The sequence below is a fragment of the Sus scrofa genome, chromosome 5 (assembly GCF_054392235.1).
Source record: "Sus scrofa isolate SSC_HxYL_T2T_F1_AM1 chromosome 5, Sscrofa_HxYL_maternal_Yorkshire_Landrace_v2.0, whole genome shotgun sequence".
Lineage (NCBI taxonomy): Eukaryota > Metazoa > Chordata > Mammalia > Artiodactyla > Suidae > Sus > Sus scrofa.
Genome location: NC_139387.1, coordinates 10,690,016 through 10,704,635, shown reverse-complemented (window position 1 = coordinate 10,704,635; position 14,620 = coordinate 10,690,016). Strand labels below are relative to the sequence as shown.

At 60.9% G+C, this 14,620-nt stretch overlaps 1 protein-coding gene across 4 annotated transcripts; it reads left to right on the top strand.

Annotated features, from left to right (window-relative positions):
* The first annotated feature begins 437 nt into the window (after nt 1–437).
* Nucleotides 438–12,058, top strand: KCTD17 (potassium channel tetramerization domain containing 17). Of its 4 annotated transcripts, XM_021091531.2 has the most exons (9): nt 438–637; nt 2,103–2,211; nt 4,664–4,755; nt 5,692–5,787; nt 7,988–8,113; nt 9,460–9,556; nt 9,732–9,804; nt 10,146–10,253; nt 11,187–11,401. In XM_021091531.2, exons 1-9 carry the CDS (start codon nt 443–445, stop codon nt 11,254–11,256), a joined length of 966 nt encoding a protein of 321 aa, XP_020947190.1. In that variant the 5' UTR covers nt 438–442; the 3' UTR covers nt 11,257–11,401. The 4 variants fall into 4 exon arrangements, with proteins under 4 accessions (XP_020947190.1, XP_020947187.1, XP_003126090.1 ...); XM_021091528.2 differs by having other exon boundaries at nt 9,732–12,058; XM_003126042.5 differs by lacking the exons at nt 9,460–9,556; nt 9,732–9,804; nt 10,146–10,253 and having other exon boundaries at nt 11,187–12,058.
* Nucleotides 12,059–14,620: the final 2,562 nt, after the last annotated feature.

Sequence of the window (14,620 nt, the reverse complement as noted above, 5' to 3'; positions counted from 1 at the left end):
TTGGCACATGCGCACTGAGGTATGAATGACTGGCCAACCCGTACCTGTGCAGCACAGAAAACTCTACCCAATGTTCTGTGATCATCTATGTGGGAAACGAGTCCGAAAGAGAATAGACGTGTGCATGTCCAACTGAATCACTTTGTTGTACAGCAGAAATTCTCACATTGTAAATCAATTAGACTTCAACGCAACTTTAAAAAAATGACAGAAAAATAACAACTTGACCTTCCCCAGAGTAATTTGGCCAAGGACTTCTTTAAGAGACACCCGCTTGCGGGTCTTCCAGGAAGGGTAAAGGAGGGCAGGACTGGGGAAGGCAGGATCGCGGGGGTCGGGGGACCCTCAGCCGGGGCTCCACCTGCGGGGGGCGGTGCGAACTACAGCTCCCGGCATGCCCTGCGCGCGGTACCTGCCCGCCTCCAGCCGCCTCGCCGGGAGGATGCAGACGCTGGGAAGAGCGATGAGGATGGAGGCCGGCGAGGCAGCGCCGCCGGCGGGGGCGGGCGGCTGGGGCAAGTGGGTGCGGCTCAACGTGGGGGGCACGGTGTTCCTGACCACCCGGCAGACGCTATGCAGGGAGCAGAAGTCCTTCCTCAGCCGCCTGTGCCAGGGGGAAGAGCTGCAGTCCGACCGGGTGAGGCCCACGGGGTGGGCGGCTGTCGGGCTGGGGATCCTTCGCTCGCTGGAATCTGGCTCTCCGGCCTGGCCCCCCCTCGGGGCTGGAAACCCGGCCGGGTTTATTTCCAAGAGCTGGAGGCGGGAAGAACTGGCTGGAGCCCGGGAGAAGGAAGTGGATCGGAGAGTGAGGGATGTGCCATTGCCGTGGCAACAGGACAACGCCAGGCTGCGGCCATTTGGAGCTTTTGTGCCCAGGGCTCCCAACCCCGGAGGCTGATGGATGGGGACTCTCACCCTGCTTTGGAACTGGGGGGAGGGACAGACCCCTAGGGCCTTTTCTCCTGCCCAAACCGGCCTCCTGCACTACAGAAGGAGTTCAAGGCTACTTCTCCCCGCCGTTTGGGGTGTGGGTGGCCTGGTGTGCCAGGAGCTGGGTGGAGAAACCCCAGGGTGTGTTCTGAGCTGGGCTTCATCTGGGAGGAGCGCTGGCCTGGGGCACCATTTCTGGGTTCCCATCTCGGCTTTAAAACTGCCTGCATGACTCTGGGTCAGATACTTCCCTGCGCCAGGCTCAGCCTCCTGCCTGCAACCCCAGGGGGCTGGTCAGGCAATGACCTCAAAGGCTCCCTCCATCCCATTTCCAGACCCTCTGATGCTATGACCTTGGGCGAGTCCCCTCACCTGATGATGTCTCTGCTTTCTCTCTGTAGAGTTGTGCTGATGCCCGCCCTGCCTCCCTGCAGGCTGAGGGTATCCAATGAGAGAGCGGTTCCTTTGGAAACTTGTAAACATCCCCAGAATGACCGGGGATCTAGTGAAGACAGCTTAGAGCTGGCTTCAGGAAACAGCCTCTAAGAGGGACAATCCCTGAGCCCTACTCTGGGTCGGATGCCACTCAGACCTTACTGGATGCTCACAATGTCCCCTCATTATGGGGGAGAGGAGTAAGGCTCAGAGAGGCCCATTCACTGGCCCAAGGTCACACAGCCAGGAAAAGGCAGAGGCAGGATTTGAACCTAGGTGTGTCTGACCCCAAAGCCTTTTTTCGTTTGCTTGTTTTTCATTTTAGGGCCGCACTCACGGCATATGGAAGGTCCCAGGCTAGGGATCGAATTGGCGCTGCAGCTGCTGGCCTACACCACAGCCACAGCAACACAGGATCCAAGCCACAACTGTGACCTACACCATAGCTCAGGGTAACACTGGATCCTTAACCCACTGAGCGGGGTGGGGGATCAAGTCTGCATCCTCATGGATACTAGTTGGGTTCTTAACCCGCTGAGCCACATGGAAACTCCTGACCCTGAAGCCTTTTAATTCCATCCTGCCCCTCTGTTCTGGGGATGAGCAAACCCTCTGCCTCTTCCTGCCCTCCCTCTGATCCTTTACTGGGACTGAAGTGAGGAGGGGGTGTGCAGGGTCAGACAGGGAGCGGGGGTTCGCTCTTCTCCTCTGACCGCCTGTGCCCCTCGCCCCCACAGGATGAGACTGGGGCCTACCTCATCGACCGAGACCCCACCTACTTCGGGCCCATCCTGAACTTCCTCCGGCACGGCAAGCTGGTGCTGGACAAGGACATGGCCGAGGAGGGTGAGTTGGTCCAGGGGGCTGCCCGGGGCCCACACCCCAGCCCTGTCCTGGGCGGCCTGCCAGGGCCTTCCATGGAGCTCCAAAGTTATTTCTCCCAGCTGGAGGGGGCATCGCCTTTCTTCCACATTTCCTGCCTCTTCTCATCCCTGACAGGATCGAATCCTAAAACCTCTGCCCGGGCTGGGCCTGGGGACTCTACCAAGGTGACTGGCCGTGCTTCCATTGGGTGCTCCTGGTGGCGGCGGGGGGGTGGGGGGTGCAGTGACAAGCACAGAGGCAGTGGCCCAGGAACTCCATATGCCATGGGATGGCCAAAAAAGAAAGGAAAATAACCCCACAGAGATAGTGGGAGCCAGTGGGGCTGGCAGCCTCCCCTGTGGGCAGGGATGGCCTGGCCTCCCAGGAAGCCAGCTGTGAGCAAGGGTGGCTGTGGGCATGGAGGCAGTACGGCTCTCTTTCTCTGGCTGATCCCGTATCTCAGATGACTGGGGAGGGCTTACAGTCCGCAGCTGGTGGAGCAGGGGCCTCTTCCCCAAACTGGCAGCCTCTGTAGCGCAGTACCAGCTGTGGGTGGCAGCGGGGAAGTGGGGAGTCCCCTCCCCAGCGAGGGTTCAGTCCCTCCCAGGCCTGGGTGGCTGAGGCCCAGAAGATGTCCACTTTTGGGCCCAGCACCCAGTGGGGGAGCCTTGCCAGGGAGAATGGCTTCTTGGCAGAGCCCTGGTCAAGAGCTGGGGGTGCCAAGCACACTTTTCCTTAAGGCAGAGGGTGTGGCTCTGGGTCTGCGGATCCAGCCAGGCCAGCTTAGACCTGTCACTTCTTTCTGAGTCTCCACTTGTGTGTGTAAAGTGAGGGCGGTGACTTACCTTAGGGACAATAAATGTCACGCGTCCCGGGGCTTGTACCCTCTAGGTGTTTAGCACAGAGACCTCATCCCCACCCGGGCCCCCGATTTTCCGTCCTGACCCCTGAGGGACACAGTGATCTAGAGGCCACATGGCTCCCCAGTGGGACAGGGCTGAAAATCAGAGCCCACCGTAGGCATGGGCCCTGCAGAGCCCCACAGCTTTCCCGGCAGCCCCTGGGGGAGCAGGTACCATGGGCGTGGCCTGGGCCCCTGGGGGAACAGGTACCATGGGCATGGCCCAGGCCCAGGAGTAGGTCCTGTGTGGAGGGGAGCTAAACATTCCGGCTGCGTCACAGCCAACACCTGTTTACAGGTTCTGGGTTTGTCAAAGCCCTGGCACTTCCAGCACCTTCACACTGGGCTAAGGCCCCCATCCAGGGGGTCAGGGGATCTGGGAGGAAATTAACTAGCTGTGTGACACCTGGAAAGTCACTTATCCCTCTGCACCTCCATGCCTGCATCTGTGGAAAGTCACTTATCCCTCTGCACCTCCATGCCTGCATCTGTGACAGGAGCACCCACCTGGCAGAGCTGCTGAGAGGATAAAAGGACCTCATACAAGTGTGTCACTTAGTGCAGTGCCTGGCACCGAGGCCCCGAGGATCCGAGGCGCAGAGTGGTTGTCTGTCACCTGCAGGACTCTGTGGGGGCCACCCAGGCAGCAGTGCTCACTGACTGCCTCCTCTGTGTTAGGGGCTGTGTGGGCGTTGGGGACAACAGGGCAGATCACACCCAGAGGCCAGTCATGGAAAGGACTAGAAATGTCCCTGCCCTCCAGGACCTTAGGGGCACCCAAAGGCTGAGGGCTGTCCCTTTCACCGAAGCAGTGACTCACTCAGTCTCTAAGACACTCAGTTCCCTTAACTGTAAGGGGACAGTAACGCCTGCTTGCCCCCGGCCCTGGGGCTTGTGATGAGCACAGGAGGGGTTTTGCAAACTGTGAAGTGTGGCGGTCGAGGAGATGCACATGCACGACGATCATGCACAGAGGCAGAGGAACTTGAGTCTGAATCCCAGCTGTCACGTGCTGCGTATGTGGCCTTGCCCAGCTGCTGCTTTGTCTGGTCCTCCGTTCCCCCAGTTGTGGGGAGGGGGGTGACGAAAGTACCTGCTTCTTGTGCTGAGAATGAACTGCGGTAAAGCGTGTCACATGCCTAGCGTGATGCCTGGCCCTGGGCAGGTGCTTCATCACCCGGAGCCTGTCATCGGGGGCCAATCCAACCCCTTCTCCCTGTGGAGATCCAGGGCCCAGTGGCAACAGGCTCACTGCCTCTGGAGAGCCCCAGAGCAGCCCCCAGACTAGGGACCTCTGGCGTTCCCGGGTCACCATGCTTGGCACAGCAGGGATGGATGCGCAGCTAAGGGCGCAGCCGATGGCTCCCTCGCACCCCCACCATAGCGAGCGTGGGACCCAAGGAAGGCAAACCTCTGGCCTGACCCCTGAAGTCAGATGCCGGAAAGGGGGTGGGTTTGGAGGCGGAGGGGACAAGGTGAGAACGGGACACGGGGGCAGCGGGAGTGACCAAGGGGCTGCTCTGTCTGTGCCAGGGGTCCTGGAGGAAGCGGAGTTCTACAACATCGGCCCGCTGATCCGCATCATCAAAGACCGGATGGAAGAGAAGGATTATACTGTCACACAGGTCAGGGGGGGCAGTGGGGCAGTGGGGCGGCCTCTGTGGCCAGAGCAGGGGGTGGAGGGAGGGAGGCAGGGGAAGCTTGGAAGAGGCAGAACTAGTTTGCCTTGGGGAGGCTGAGCTCTCCTGTAAGGGGGGTGCTGATCCAGCTCCCAGACGGCCCAGCAAAGCCCCAGACTGGGAGACGGATCCTGAGTTCTGTTTGCTGTGTGACCTTGGGCCCATCACGACCCTCTCTGGACCTTGACTCCCTCTTGTGGAATATGGCGTGCTGAGAACTGCCCAGGCTTCCTTTCCTCACAGGCAAAACGGGGTCAGTGTGGAGGTACAGGGGGCCCTCTGGGGGGCAACTCAGGACTAGTACGTTGTCCATTCATGTGTCCCGTGGGGGGCACACCACCCGCTGCTGGAGCTGGCATTTCTTCTGAGCTTGGGCCCTAGGCCTAAGGGGCCAGTCTGGAGGAGGAGCTGGAGAGAGTTTCTGCCCATCTTGGGAGAGACGCGAGGGGTGGGAGATGGGTTGTGAGGCCCCATCTTCCTGGTGCAGGAGACTGAAGGGGGCTGAGATGCACCCCTTCAGTCTTCTGGAGGGGCTGCCTCAGTTAGTGAGGGACCCAGGGTGTCCCCCAAGCCCCTTCTGTGTTCCAGCCCTGGCTCTGCTGCTCTTTAGCTGGGTGACCTTGGGCACGTCACTGACCCCCTCTGAGCTTCCATGAACACCCCGTTACTGCCAGAATTGGGGAGGGATTCAGTGGGATCCTGCATGTCCCGTGTCTGGCACGTAGTAGGTACTCAGAACACAGCTCCCATCTTCCCACTCCCCCCACCCCCACCTTCTGTCCTTCTTAGGGGGGTAGATGGTGGGGGAAGGGCAGGTGCTCTTCCCGTCCTGGGTGCCTGGCACTCCCACGGGTGCCCTCCATGTCACCCCTCTGCCCGCAGGTGCCACCCAAGCACGTGTACCGCGTGCTGCAGTGCCAGGAGGAGGAGCTCACGCAGATGGTCTCCACCATGTCTGACGGCTGGCGCTTCGAGCAGGTGGGCTGGGTGTGCGGGGGCCATACCTCCGGGCAAAGCAGGGGGTATCAGGGTGGGGGGGGAGGTCCCTCCCACAGCCCCCACCCAGGGGTCTGCTTAAGTCAAACTAGACAAGATTAAGAAATGCCACACTGGGGCGTCCCCACTGTAATACAGTGGGTTAAGAATCCGACCGCAGCGGCCGAGGCATGGGTCGGCTCCCTGGCCCAGCGCAGTGGGTTAAAGGCACAGGCGTTGCTGCAGCTGTGCCATAGGTCGCAGCTATGGCTCAGATTCCCCATGGCCTGGGAACTTCCACATGCCGGGGGTGTGGCCAAAAAAAGAAAAAAGGCAGCAGATTGACCAGGAAGGGCGAAGAAGGAAGCACCACTGGCAGCGGGGCGGCTCCGGTGAGTCCCCTTTGGTGGCAGTCTTTCCGGCGGGTGGTGGTCTTCCCCGCAGCGCAACAGCTCTGCTGCAAGGAGACAAGATTCATAGCATGGAGCAGAGGCCCCTTTGGACCCACAGCTCTTGTAACAATTCCCCAGGCATAGCCTCTGGGTTCCTTTAAGGGACATGCCCAGTTACAAGCACTGTGACATTCAGGGCAGCCCAGAGCAGTGGCTTCTCATGAAGTATTTACAGTGACCTGTACTTCCTCCCTGTCCTCCGGGAGAGATTTTGATCATCAACAGTGTTGTCCTAGTAATGCAGCTGACGTCACGCCTTCTCAGGTGTCCAGAGGAACAGAGCCAGCAGGTTAACCCAAGGTCAGATTTGCCCTTCGAGAAGGGGAAGGAAGCATCGGTCCGGCCCTTTACCCACACAAGCTCCTTTGCACCTGAAGGTTGAAGAAGGGAGCAGGCCGGGCTCCCCAGATGGCCAGGCAGCATGGAGGGACGAGTCCAGCCCAGGAGCCAGAATCCAGGCCTCCCCGCAGGCATGCTGTGTGACCTTGAGCAAGTCACATCTCTCTGGGCCTCAGTTTCTTTCTTTCTTTTTCTTTTTTTTAATTTTAGGGCCACACCCACACTATGTGGAGGTTCCCACACCATGTGGTTATTTTAGGGACCCCAGAACAAAGGTGGAGCCACTCTTGAAAGCCTGTGGGAGTCTTTGGCAATGGCATGGGCCCTCAAAGACTGAGCTAGCATGTCAGGGGGCCACTGGCCTAAGGAACGGGCAACCTGTTTTACCTCTCTTTCCAAGAGTGAACAGAATAGGAGTTCCTGTCATGGCTCAGTGGTTCACGAATCTGACTAGGAGCCATGAGGTTGCAGGTTCGATCCCTGGCCTTGCTCAGTGGGTTAACGATCTGCTGTTGTCATGAGCTGTGATATAGGTCGCAGACGCGGCTCCGATCCCGTGTTGCAATGGCTGTGGTGTAGGCCGGCAGCAACAGCTCCGATTAGACCCCTAGCCTGGGAACCTACATATGCCACGGGAGCAGCCCTAGAAAAGGCAAAAAGACCAAAAAAAAAAAAAAAAAAAAAAAGGATTGAACAGAATATTCTCTGGGGCCCCATCCCCAGGTCATGCCAACCTCATCCTGCAACCTGGGTCTGGGGCTGCTTCAGCCACGTCTGGGACAGGGGCACAGTCTGCCCTGTTTGAGCCTCTGCCTGCTTTTGTTTTATTTTATTTTTGCTTTTTAGGGCTGCACTTGCAGCATATGGAAGTTCCCAGGCTAGGGATCCAATCAGAGCTGCAGCTGCCGATCTACACCACAGCCATAGCAACACGGGATTCGAGCCACATCTGTAACCTGCACCACAGCTCAAGGCAGTGCCGGATCCTTAACCCGCTGAGCGAGGCCAGGGATCAAACCCGCATCCTCCTGGACATGAGTCCCGGTTCACAGCCTGCTAAGCCACAGCAGGAACTCCCTTTTTTGCCTCTTTGTGCCTGCTTTTAGAAAGTGGCCCGATAGAGCTGGGAGTAGGCTGGGTGGGGGAGGAACAGCAATGATGACCGCCTTCCTCTAAGGATCAGGCCCAGCCAAGCCACTCGGGGAGGCTGGCCCTCGAAATAGACCAGAGGCTTAGGTGGGGGAGGGGAGAGGACTGAGACTTTGGGCCCAAGTGCCCTCTGGAAACCCAGGGATGGGCCTGAATAGAACAGCAAGATCAGGGCACCACTTGTGTCCTGACAAGTGCCAGTGTCCACCTGCCCCCGCCCCCCCACTCTACCTGTCACTTTCTCCCCACGCTCCCCCCTCCAGCTGGTGAACATCGGCTCCTCCTACAACTACGGCAGCGAGGACCAGGCAGAGTTCCTGTGCGTGGTGTCCAAGGAGCTCTACAGTTCCCCACACGGGCTGAGTTCCGAGTCCAGCCGCAAAACCAAGGTGAGCGGCCCCCACCCTTACCTCCCTCCCCTCACGCCCTCCACCCCCCGCCCCCCTGCCCGGCCATCCCTGCTGCTTCGTTCTCCCTCCCGCTGCCCACGCATCCCCTTTCCCTCCCTCGGTCACAGTCAATGCCATCCATCCCATGCCACCCATGGTCCTGTCTGCTCACCCCAGTCACCCAGGCCCAGGCTAGGGGGGCAGGGAGATGGGTCATCCCCAGGGTGCAGTGAGAGTGGACTTAGATGCCACTTGAACAGCGGGCTGGCAGTGGCCATGGGGTGGTGCAGCACAGGGGGTGTGCCCTGAACTAGGGGGCTGGGCTCGAGCCCCCTGGGAGACCTTGGACGATTCCGACCCCCTCTGGACACCTTGGCTGGGCTCTCAGAGAAGTGAGAGGGAGGGACCACGTGCTCTCTGTGATGCTGTCCAGCTTGGAACTTCCGGGATTCGAAGAGAATGTATTTCCCAGGGGCCTGGGCCGTGGGGAGTCTGCTCATCCTGTCCCTCCCCCAGGCTCCTGCCCGGGCTCTGCCGAAGAGGGGTCAGGAGCCCTGGGGGCTCCAGATCTCTGTTTCTGGCCAGTGAGGGACATCGGCTGGCTCGGGGGAGGGGCTGAGCAGAGGTCCTGCCACCCTGGACCCAGAGCTGGTCAGAAGCCTCCAGGGCCCTACAGTAGGACCGGTGGAGCAGGCAGCAAGCCAGGCTGGGAAGAAGGGAGAACATTCCTTCCTTCTAGAAGCCTGTCCCTGTGTGGTGGAGATGTAGGAACTCCAGCTTCCCATCTGTCTGCCTCCCTGTGCTGTGACCTCCCCTGCCCGCCTCGCCCCCATTGGGCTATGGCTGGCACGGCCTTGCAAGGGTGCAGGGTGAGCCTGCTGCTTCTGCTTCTCTGGGAGAGACCTCGGGACCCGGGGTGCCAGAGGCTGTGGCTGGCATCTCAGATGGGGCCGGTGGCTGCCCTGAGCCCTCCCTGGCCGCATGCCTACTCTGGGTCGGACCTCCTAAAATGAGGCCTTCCCAGGCACCCCTCAAGGACGCCGCACCCACTCATCCCCGCCTCTCTCCCGTGCCCCAGCCTTGCCCGCATCCCAGCAGCCAGGCTGATCTGCGAGCATCTTCAGCAGGACCCCACCCTCGGCTGGTTTCCCCAGACCCTTCCCAGGCGTCCCCCGGGGACCGGGACAAGATGCCCCAGCTTCTGTGGCCGTAGCGCTCCCCCTCCCCCGGAGGCCCCCCTTCGCCTTGCCCTGAGATGGGGGCCCGCGGGGACAGCCGCCAGCAGGCCCTGGCCCCCTGGTTAGTTCTGCGCTCTTTCTTCCCTGGGTCCGCCGGCTGGTTCACAGAGCGCGGAGGAGCCGCTGGAGGAGGAGCAGCAGCAGGAGGAGGAGGTGGAGGTGGAGGTGGCAGAGGTGCAGGTGGAGGCAGATACACAGGAGAAAGGTGCAGCCAACCCCCCAGGAGAATGATTGCTAATAAAAGCCGGAGCCTCCCGCCCGAGCTGGAGCCAGCTGCAGACCCGGGGCCCTGGGACGGCGGGGGGGGCGGCCCACCAGGGTTAGCGCAGCCCTGGCGCCTCTCCTGCATAACCATCCCTTCTCTCACTTTCTCTTTGCAGCCCAGTCATCTCAGGATCCCGCTAACCTTTTCTCCCTCCCACCACCGCCTCCTCCTCCTCCGCTTCCCGCTGGAGCTCCTGCCTCATCTTCATCCACCTCCTCTTCCTCCTGGATCTCATCTACACCCTGCCTCTTCCCTCTCTGCCCCTGTCCGGGCTTCCTCTCTGCCTGCTCGCGCCTCCATCCCGGGGCTGCCCTGGTCCCAGCCTCCTGCGCCCTCCACCCGGGCGCCCTGGCCCTGCATTCCAGAGCGTCCTGCCTGCCGCCTCCTGCTCCCCTGCTGGCACCTCCTGCCTCCAGGCCCGGGGAGGAGGGGTGCGGCTGTACCTCATCGGCGTCCGCCGGGCACGTCTGAGGCTGGTCCCCCTGCTCCGTGGCCGCCCTGTCCTCTCCTCCTCACCTTTCCTCCTTGCAGGTTCCCGTCCGCACGCCCTCAGACCTGAGGCTGCGCTTCTTGCAGCGAGGGCTCCTCCTGGGCCCCCTCCTGGGCCCCTCGCCCGCCCCCAGAGCTGCCTTTCCTGGTTTGTAGCTTTGGCAGAGCTGGAGGGAGGGGTGGAAGCCCGGACGGTGCTCATCTCCTGTTCCTTGGACTTGAGCTGAACTTCCGGCTGATTTTCTCCTCCTCTCACCAAAGTTTCTCGGCCTCTCTGGGCCTTGGGTATGAGGCTCTGAGACACGACCAAAGGGAGAGGAGATTCTTTCCTGCCTGCCTGTCAGCACCAGAGCCAGGCTGGGCAGGAGGGAAGGGAAACAGAAGCCAGGCGCCCTGACCTCATCCCCGCGTGGCCAGGAACTCCAGCATTCCTGGGTTGGCACTGGGTTCCCCAGTTTCTGCGGGGGTGGGAAGGCCAGGCCACACTTGGATTCCCTTGACCGATGAGGAGTTAGCCGGAGCCGGCTGAGGGTCAGGCCGGGGCAGAAGAAGCCCTGGCCAGGTGCCCACAGGCCCCCATGCAATCTTATCTGCCTGCTGTGTGACCTTGGGCAAGTCACTGTCCCTCTCTGGGCCACAGATGCCTCTAAAATGGGGACGGACAGCTGCTCTCTGTGACCTTTGGCCTGAGACCGTGGTGACCAGCCTTTCTTGGCCTTGACACCCTCCCACACCCAGGCCAGAGTCTTGGCAGAACTGCCAGGTGGCCACCACCCAGCCCACGATGGGGCATGGGGCTCCCAGATGGGCGAGCTGGGTCCCCTTCCTGCTCCTGCCCCCCCTCAGCTCTGGATCCACTTTTTCTGGGCCTCAGCCCCCGCCTTCCTTCCAGCAAGGACCTTGTACTCACCTACCTCTCTCTCTCTCCCTCTCTCCCACCCCGCCTCCCTCCATTTCAATCTCCTCTCTGCCCTTCTTCTCGCCCTGCACGACCCCCTCCTCACTGGTCCCACCCTCTCATCCCCCTCCTGGTGTTCCGAACACCACCACCCCCCTCCCCCTGCCCCCTCTTATTTTCTAGCTGTTACAAGCCAGAGGCACCCGGATGTGAGGCCCCAGATCACCTCCAGGGACTTGGGGTTCCGATCTGAAATCCTTTATTTTTGTATCACGGGGTGGGCCCCTGGCCCGAGGTGGAGGAAGAGGTCCCCCCGCTGTCACCTCTGTCTATACCTGCGGGGCTGTGATTTGCCCCTGCCTCGGGGGGTCGGGTGGGGGCCCGCTGGGACCTCTCAAAGCCTGAAGTGGGCCCTGGGACCCCTGGGCAGGGCACCTGCCCGTGGCCAGAGAGTGGCAGCGCCGTCCAGCTGTGTCTCCCTCGCCCCTCCGTCCCCGCCCCCGGGCCCCTCAGCCCCATGGCGGATCCACCCTCCTCCAGCCCCGTCGTGTCACTCCCTTGAGCCTTCATCTTCCTGTCTGTGGAATGGGTTCACTCCCTGCCCTGCCTCCCTCACAGGGTTGTGGTGAGGTTACAAAGAGGAGCAAGGTCCCCGAAACCCTCAGGGAGGGTATAAAGCCCCAGATGCAGCTTCAGGGATTGGTGGGAGATGAAGGTGTGGGGCTCGGTCCCATAGGAGAGAGGGGATGGGCGACTCGGCCTTCACCTTGGCTGCTCCCACCCCCGTCTGTCCTGCTGGGCACAGAGCGCCCTGGTCGGCAGGATGCAGACAGTGGCAGCGCGACCACTCAGGGACCGATGATGAGGGAAAGGGGATGTTCTTCCCTCTGCCCAGGGGACAGTCAGCGGGGGGTGGGGGGGTGGTGGTGGAGGTTGGGGGGGGGACAGGGGCTGAGCAAGGGGCCCCTCCTGCATTTCTGGCCTCTCCCAGGATGGCTCCTTGCTTCTCAGCTGTGTCCGACCCCACCGTGGAATAAAACCTGAAGAAACAGCCAGCCTGGCTGCCTCCCGCTCTTTCTCTGGGCCACCTTTGGGGACAGGGGCTGAACTCAAGGTGGGGTAGACAACCCAAAGGTAATGGGACTTTCTCCTAAAGCCCGGGGACCCCACCCAGTTGTCATTCTCCTGTGCCTGTTGAGGGTGGGGCATCACAGCTGGATCCCTGTCCAGTGGCCAGATGCCAAGGGTGCCTACTCTGCTTTGCTGGGTGGACTTTGGAAAGTGCCTGCCCCTCTCTGGGCCTCAGTTTCCTCATCAGTAAAGAGAGGGGTTGGACCAGGTGACTTCTAAGGCCCTGTCCCCTGGAGTCACACATGTCTCTCCCCGCCACCAGGCAGACCTAGATTAGCTGGAGTGCTGAGTGGGTGGGAAGTCAGGCTTCTGGGAATCGGGAAACCAGGTCCTCCCAAGCCTGGCTCCCTGACGTCCCCTTCGCAGCGCCACCTCACCATTCAGGGGTCCCTCTGCTTCCTGGCTTCTCCCTGCCCCCTCTGCTCCGTCCTGGGACACCAGGACATCCCCTCTGCTCCATCCCAGCCCCCCAGGACATCCCTTCTGCTTCCTGCTGTGATACCTCAGGCCACCTCCACCCTCTGTCCCAAGTCCTGGGAAATACAACCCACTCCATCTTCTCTGAGTCCATCTGGCCCCCTGACCCTCCTGGCCTTCATCTCTCTGGTCCTACTGAGTGTCTGCCTTGCTCCCCCCACCCTGCCTCCCAGCATCCTAGCCCAGCAGCAGCAGCCACCTAGGCAGAGGCCCTCCCCAGCCCACTCAGCACTCTGGGGAGACCTTACCACTTCCCCTTGGGCCACTCAGCTCTCTGAAGTTGACCCCACTTTTCATATCTGGCTTTGCTTGCCAGAGAGTCGGCAGGAGGCTTGTGAAAAGAACAAATTACCCCCCCCTCCTCTCATTCCGACTAATTAAGACTGGGATAAGGCCATGAATTTGCATTTTAGCAGAGTACCCCTCTGAGATCTCTGAGAGGCTTCCTGGGAGCCCTCTCCCACCCCAAAGGTGTCCATCCACCGCGGCTGCTCCATCAGCTCCGTCTCCACAGGCGGGACCCAGCAGGCGAAGGGCTCTCCACACATGGATGCCGTGGCCACTCCCTGTCTTTGAAAACCCTCGCAGACGAGGTGCCCTCCTAGGCTCCCCACTTCCTTCTCCCAGCTAGGCTCCTGGGAGGACTTATCCACACCCGACCGGACCCTTCCTCGCCTCCGCCAGGGCCCCGCCCTGCGCCCTCCCTGACCACGCCCACTCAGGCCACACCCTGGCGGCTGAGACCCCGCCCCCTCAGCCCCCCTCCAGCCTCTGGCCACACCCCTCAGCCTCCTACCCGGGCCCCTTCTGCCTCCTCTGTGTCTCCCCCCGCCTCCTCCGTCTTCCCTGGATGGTGGCTAGAAAGTCCCTCCAAACCTCTCTCAAGCTCCACCCGCCTCCTCGACATCGCCCTCCCAGGCGCGCCCCAAGTTCATGACGCCTTCCCAGAACCTTTCCCTCCAGGGGTGTGTCCCTGCACCCCCCATCAGGCAGTGGGTCCTCCACCCGCCCAGGTGGGCGTAGTCCTGGGTGACAACCTCCCCTCACCCCATCCCCTGAGGCACCTGAGGGACAACGAGGGTCCTTTAACCCTGTGTCTGTCCCCAGCGCCCTCCTCAACCCATCCCCTTCTCCCTGGAGGTCTGCCGTGGCCTCCTCCCCGGCCTCCCTGCCTCCCGCTTCCTCCACGCTGGTGCCAGTCGTGGTTCTAAAATGTGAATCCACTCACGTGTCACTTCCTCGCTCTAGAGCCTTCCATGGCTCCCCAGAGCACCCAGGGGCAAGGCCTTAGCTCAACTCCAAGCTCTCGCTCTCTTATTTTATGGATTTATTTTTAGAGTCACACCCGTGGCATATGGAGGTTCCCAGCCTAGGGGTCAAAGTGGAGCTACAGTTGACGGCCTACACCACAGCCACAGCAACACAGGATCCGAGCCGTGTCAATACCGGCTGCTTAACCCACTGAGCGAGGCCAGAGATCAAACCCAAGTCCTCATGGATAATAGTTGGGTTTGTGACCACTGAGCCACAACGGGAACTCCTCAACTCTAAGTTCTTTGCCATCTAATCTCAGTTTCCCCCTCCCATGAATTTCAGCATCTTCCCTCCCTCCCCCGACCTCTATTCTGACTAAAAACAATTTACTCTCCCTAACAGACAAGTGACTTTTGGGACTCTCCCTTTGCACATGCTGTTCCCCAGCCTGGAATGCTCTCCCCCCCCCCCCCCGGCCACCACTCCCTGAGTTACAGGCGACCCCAAAGCCCCTTCACACTGGATCATCGTCCCCAGCCCTCCTGAGGTGGGGAGCCAAGTTCTGTGCAGCTCTGTGACCCCAGCAGAGTACTTGGCACATGGTAGGCGCCTGTGAGATGCTTGCTGAATAAATGACTCTGAACGCAGAGGGGGTGCCCAGCCAGAGAGGAAGCAGGGCCCCAGCTGCCCTGCTGCCCCCTGGGTTGATCCTGATGGTTTCTGCCCCTCAGTTTTCTTGCAGGTTCCAGACGGAG